General features: G+C 36.4%; 1 protein-coding gene across 1 annotated transcript; it reads right to left on the bottom strand.

Annotated features, from left to right (window-relative positions):
- Positions 1-1,337: 1,337 nt before the first annotated feature.
- On the bottom strand, positions 1,338-5,551 carry LOC110872820 (probable calcium-binding protein CML13). The gene is made up of 2 exons (XM_022121699.2): positions 5,021-5,551; positions 1,338-1,613 (listed from the first exon to the last, which is right to left on the bottom strand). The coding sequence occupies exon 1, from the start codon at positions 5,465-5,467 to the stop codon at positions 5,024-5,026; it is 444 nt and encodes a 147-aa protein (XP_021977391.1). The 5' UTR covers positions 5,468-5,551; the 3' UTR covers positions 1,338-1,613; positions 5,021-5,023.
- Positions 5,552-6,584: the final 1,033 nt, after the last annotated feature.

Genomic DNA, 6,584 nt, shown 5'->3' with positions numbered 1-6,584 from the left:
TGGCCTCTCATGCGTGCCACCTAGATGTAAAACAAAGGGGGGGGGGGGAGGGAGAGTACGGTTGTGACCAACGATTTTCAACAAGGAGGGGTCTGATGGGAGAAACATTAACTCAATAAGATATAGAGAGAGGCTTATTAACAACTTTTCTATTAGTAAAAGTGTATTAGTAAAATAAAGAAAACCGAAAATATAAATGAAAGGATTTATCATCCTTTCTAATCTATTTTTCAGCCATCCAAAGAGAGTGGTGATGATCATTAAAGTGCGAGTAAAATAAAGAAAAAAATAATTCAAACCAAAATCAGATTTGATAAAACATTTTGAAGACCAAAAATAATAGTAGAAGATTTGCAATTAAGTATGAATACGAATAATTTTATTATATCATTAAATGAATAAGTATGAGTTGCTTTTACTCAACCCATTTTGACACGTCTTCTTTTAACCCAGCCAATTAAGTATGGGTGCATAATATGTTAAAAATTAAGTATGGGTGCATAATATGTTAAAAATTAAGTATGGGTGCATAAAGAAACCAAGTCAAAAGATGGAAATATGAGGCAATAGTTTTAATCAAACTTTAACAGTCTTATGGTTGGTTCATCATGCATATTGTAAGAACAGTGCACACAAGATGATGATGATGATGTTCCGATAATCTTTAATATGAACATAGGATATCAACCTGCACCGTTAACATAGGATGGCAACCAAACACTCTGAAAACCCCATACACGTTTTTGTTGTCGTCGGAAAAAGAAGTCAAGTCCCATCACTGTTAACAATCGCTTACCATCACCTACAATAACATCTCTGCACCAAATGATGTTAGTCAAAATGGGTTTCGTATTCAAAGTTCGATTCGGTCTTGAAAAACTCATGGTTTTAGCGTGTCATAACATATACACAAACGGATTCATGGTTAGAATTCTTGTTATACATTTGTTCCAACCCTCAATCCTCTTTTCAAGATTCATCGATATTGAATCAATCGAACGCACTTCTAACACCTGTTCCACTTTTGGAAGACCTTGCGTTATATCACCAGATCTTGATTTTTCATATATAAATGTAACTAATGTGTCTCCTTCGTAAAGGATTTCCCCATAATGTCCATGAACAGTTGCTCCTGGAGTAGCCAAATAAGGCTTAGCTGATCGTATTACCACAGAGTCAACTTGGGCTAACAAGATGGGGTTCGGATGAAAACGGGTCTCGCTAATCCAGTCTATTCTATTTTGAATAGTCCAGGTAGTTGACTACAGGATCGGATCCTCTGTCTTTGCCTGAAACTTTCACCGTCTGTCAAAGGAATAGCTGAACTACTACATTGATTAAATTGATTAAAAGGAAATCAATTGACAGAAACCAAATGTTTTACACTACAACGTTTGAAATAAACCTATTCACAAGCAGCCTTTTTGAAAGGCGAAAAAAACAAAGCACAGGAACTTCAGGTTTCTTGAGCGAACCTTAAGTACAATTTATCAAAAACTAGCAAGCAGAATACTCCAATTCTGGAGTGAAAAAAAAAATGCCACAAGAAAACATTGCAACTAAAGAAGCAGAAGAAGTGGGACCCAGGCCGGCAGCCCATCTGCACCTCCAACCTGCATGGCAAACATGATGACAAAAAGAAGAGCCTATATCAGATTACAAAGATAACCCGAATGTCAAAAGTGTTGGTAGATGGTACAAGTGACGTTTTCGACCCCTTTACTTATAAAAGGGACGATCTTGGTGGTCTTGTAAGAGCTTTATCTCAAGCGGGCCAAACGAAAGTATACTGTAAGAAGGGGAATGGGTCAAATGGGTTGAAGGTCCTCCAAACTGCCAAAAGGGTATTTCTAATGCACGCAACCTCCCATTATCATTTATTCACAGCTTTAGATTGTTTTCGTAGAAAGCACAAATAATATTGACCACCAAAAGCAATAAATCTTGCCATCTCTAGAAGATGGACAAACAAATTCTAGAGTAAATTACGATTTTGGCCCCTGTGATTATATCACTTTTACCCTTTTAGCCCAAAAAAGAATTTTTTACATCTGAGCCCCCAACATCTTTTTTTCTAACCCTTTTGGCCCCTAACGTCTTTTTTCTAACCCTTTTGGCCCCTAAAAGTAAATGGATGGGGTTAGTGTTAGGGGCCAAAAGGGTTAGAAAAAAAGACGTTGGGGGCTCAGATGTTAAAAGATTCCTTTTTGGGCTAAAAGGGTAAAAGTGATATAACCACAGGGGCAAAAAGCGTAATTTACTCCAAATTCTATTAGTATGGATTTTGTAATCATACTTAATACATTAATTATTTATATAATTCAAAGAAATGGATAACAACGTGTTAATGAGAGAATCCCAACCCGACCTGACCCTTTTTGACTTGTTACCCACAATCCAATTTGCAGCCTCTATTTGCTGAGTAGTTATTAAAAACGGCTAACAGGGTTGGTCCAAAATTCTGGCTGCATAATTCATTTTGTTTAAAGTTTATATCCACGTTGTCTTTCTGTACACATACATCCTACAATATTATTACATCTTCCCCTGACTAATTCTTTTAAAATTATCCTTCCACAAATTTCCATAGTTTGTTAACTACCGATTCCTATTTTTTTTTATTCTATTAAGGGTAAGAGTGTCCTAAAGTAGTCCTCCTACATGGTAAATCATGCCGCAAGTATGCTTTGTAACAGCTTTGAACATCTACATGTATCCCTAAGTAGTACAGTTTAAAATAGATGTCCGAAATATGAGAAGTACATCTGCTAGTGCAATCACAAATTTAAAAAAAAACTTAAGCCAATGCATGATTACATATCTAGTTATCTACAAATCATGCATCACTTTAATTAAAATTGCTAAACACGGTGACGAAGTATTGCATAGACAGCATTATCTGAGTAACATGTTAAAGTACATTTCAAACAACTCACATCCGTCTTTTTAATAATTTAGCAAAATCAAAATTAGCCGACAAATATCAACTTTCCTTTCCATGAAAACTTAAGATTAAATAAGATAATTATAAAGGGCAGTGGCCCTCAGAAAAAAAAATAATAAAATTCACCACCCAAATACTCGAATTTTTTATTATTGGGATTCCCATTTTAGTGTGATATTAATCATTCCTGTCACATATAGAGTGCTACCCTCTACTTAAAGTCTAAACCAGCTAGATCATATAAGATATAATTCTCCCTTCCAAGTCTTCTTTCAACAATAACATAATTTTTAAACACTTCCCAATCAAAACACAAAAAACAAGCCCTATAAATATACATTAGTGATTATTTTTAATTTTAAGCTAATAAAAAATTATCATTTCCAAATGAGATATTATTTCCCAGCCTTTAGAGGCGTTTGTAAATTGTAACACTAGCTTCCTCTCCAAGTTACTTGTTTATTATAAATAGCTTAGATTATTATGTATTCTTAAGAGTTTTGAAGATTAATAAAAAAGAGTCAAGAGTGCATCCATATATCGTGTGTTCGTTTCTTGCCATCGGTGAATATCAATTGTGGTTTGCACCAACAACCACTCAAAGCCAGCCTGACCCCATTTGACGTGTTACCCAAGGAACCCCTTTTGACCTGACACAATCCCGTTTTGATCAAAATTCTGTTTGCAACTTTTTCTGTTTAAAGTTTATTTCCATGTCATCTCTCTGTTTCTTTTTACATGATCCTTCCACAATTTTCAATAGTTCATTTAACTACCGATTCCTATTTTTATTTCTAGCCATGGTAAGAGACTCCTATTGTAGAACTCCTACATGGAAAATCATGGCACTTGTATATTTTATAAAATCAATATTACCATTGGCATAAAAACTTAGGAATAGAAAAAGATCAATTTAGAGGGTGGTGGCCCTCATAAAACAGATCACCACCAACATACTACATACTTTTTATTATTCAGATTCTCACTTTAGTGTTACATTAATCATTCCTGTCAAATGTAGAGCACTTCCTTTCACTTAAAGTCTAAACCAACTAAACCATAAAAAAAATATAATTCTCCCTTTCAAGTTTTCTTCAACAACAATATAATATTTAAACACTTTCCACTCAAGTCTCAAATACATAAACAGACAACAAAAACAAGCCACTAGTAAATATGGATTAGTGATTTACTTATATTTTAAACTAATAAAGAAATTGTCATTTAAAAAGGTGAAAGTCCAAAGCTAGATATCATTCCCAGCCGTTTGGGGGCGTCTCCAACACTCCTACGGTTACTAAAGAATGAATTGGTAAACCAGAAACGTAAAACACAGAACAAAAGAAAGCAGATTTTTAGATCACAACTCAGATCTTGGAAACTTTCACTCAGTCAAAAGAAAACTGATTACGATGAACGACCCATAACTCAGGTATATATAGGACTAGGAAACTTAAAACTCAGGTATATATAGGACTAGGAAACTTAAAGCTCGAGCAACCTAGTCATACTCTAATTAATACTCCTATGACCTTTGAATAATAACTATCCGAAATTCATATATTAAAGACTCCTAATTAACTTGTTTGAATCTTTATCCTAATCCATCCGACTTGTGAATAGAGTCAGCCCAACCTAAGCCACCTTGTTTGACTCGGCAATTAAGCTCAATAATTACTAATTAAATTAAACAATGCAGGCCATTGAACAGCACTGTGAGTAACCTACTTAAACTTAAAGCACACATAAACACACATAATCACAACTAAAGAAATTTCATTTTAAAACCATCTCTTTTCACAATTTCACATCAGTTTCAACTTGCATCAGCAAAAAACTACGGTTAATTCAAATATGTAAAACTAACTATACAAAAAAAAAAAAAAAAAAAAAAAAAAAAAAAAAAAAAAAAAAAAAAAAAAAAACACACACAACAATCACTAGTATTACCAAATCCAGTGTTTTCAAAACATGAAAAACTCAAAACAAACTCAAAATTCAAAAAACAAATAAACAAATTTTAAGTCAAACAGATAAACCAAAACCATACAATTCAGAAATAAAACAAAAACTTACAAATCATTTGGCAACCATTCTGGCAATAAACTCCTCATACTTAATCTTCCCATCGGATCCAACATCAATCTCTCGGATCCACTCATCAAACTCCGCAGGCTCAAGCTTCTCCCCAATACTCGTCAAAATATGTTTAAGATCCGCAACGACGACGTATCCGGTTCCGTCCTTATCAATAACCTTGAAGGCGTCACGAAGCTGTCGATCAAAGGGCTCCGGTTTCAGGTGCTTGTTCATGAGCTCAGTGAAACGTTTAAAGTCAAACGGAGATGTGAGTTTTTCTTCGGAGATGATGGATTTCAACTGCGCTTGCGTAGGGTTTCCGCCGAGTGAACGCATGAGGATTCCGAGCTCCGATGGGGCGATCTTGCCGTCGCCGTCGGTGTCGAAGAGTGTAAAGGCTTCTTTCATGGCGGAGGTTTGATCGGTGGCTGTATCTTTCCCCATTGCTGTGTTGAATCGGTGAATCGGTGACTCGTTTTCTGTGTGTGAAACTCTGAATGAATGAATGTCTGGTGTCTGAATGAATAAATGCGTGTGGGGAGGATGATTAATGTCTGTCTGTCAAACTGATTTGGGCCTCCAACGTGCGGCCCATTTAGGTAAATAACATTATTACAAGGACCATGATATTCATACACGTTATTTCCACACCTCTAAAGCATCGCACTTTGACTAAAGCGTGACATTAGGTTTTTTTTACAGACAAAAGGTGATGTGACTGTGATACGAGGTTATATTTGTATGAAGTTTCAGAAGTGTCACGTGTAACCCTAAATGTCGCGCGCTTTGGCCAAAGCGCGACGCTTCGATCCCAAATTTTTGTAGTTTTAAGAGGCTAGCCATGCATTTGAAAGGATATTCAAAATTCGAAATCGCGAACCATGTTTCATTCTTTTGGGTGTTTTGTTGTTTTAGTAGCGTTTCTTCAAAATACGATGACGTGGTTTAGCAACTACCTTTTCGGCGAATACTCTGACGAGTCCGTTGTTCCAGATTCTTACGAGGGAACCGCTATTTCTGCCTCGTATGATAAATCGATCCCTTCCAACACGAGGGAGGAGGAGGTTGTATCTAGCATTCGGTATCGTGACAATATGGTGCAGTTGGACTTGAAAATCCATGTGGAAGACTCGTACGCACAACAGGGCTATTCGGATTACGGAGGTGAACCATATCCTCAGGCTAAATATCCGTACGGTCAGCCAAACTATCCCGACCACGATTACGGTGGTGAACAGAGCTATGTACAACAAGACTATCCCAACCACGGTTACAGTGGTGAGCGAAGTTATGTACAACAAGACTATCCCGACCAGGGCGTACGTATCATCCCAAGACTCTCGAAGACAAAACGTAGGTTCGACGCCCCGTATGATCTTCCTCGTCACAGCGTGTACGTATCATCCCAAAACTCTCGAAGACAAAAAAAAAAAACAACCGCTTAACCTTCACCCCGATTTCCCAAATATCACGTTGGGTCCTAAGTCGGATATAGCTATCGAGAACTATGGATGTCAAATTCCAAAAGTGTTTCTGTAACATCCCGAAAATACAAAACTCT

Source organism: Helianthus annuus, chromosome 8, assembly GCF_002127325.2.
Source record: "Helianthus annuus cultivar XRQ/B chromosome 8, HanXRQr2.0-SUNRISE, whole genome shotgun sequence".
NCBI classification, from domain to species: Eukaryota; Viridiplantae; Streptophyta; class Magnoliopsida; order Asterales; family Asteraceae; genus Helianthus; species Helianthus annuus.
Note: the sequence above shows the minus strand (reverse complement) of the source record. Positions and strands in the feature narration are given on the sequence as shown.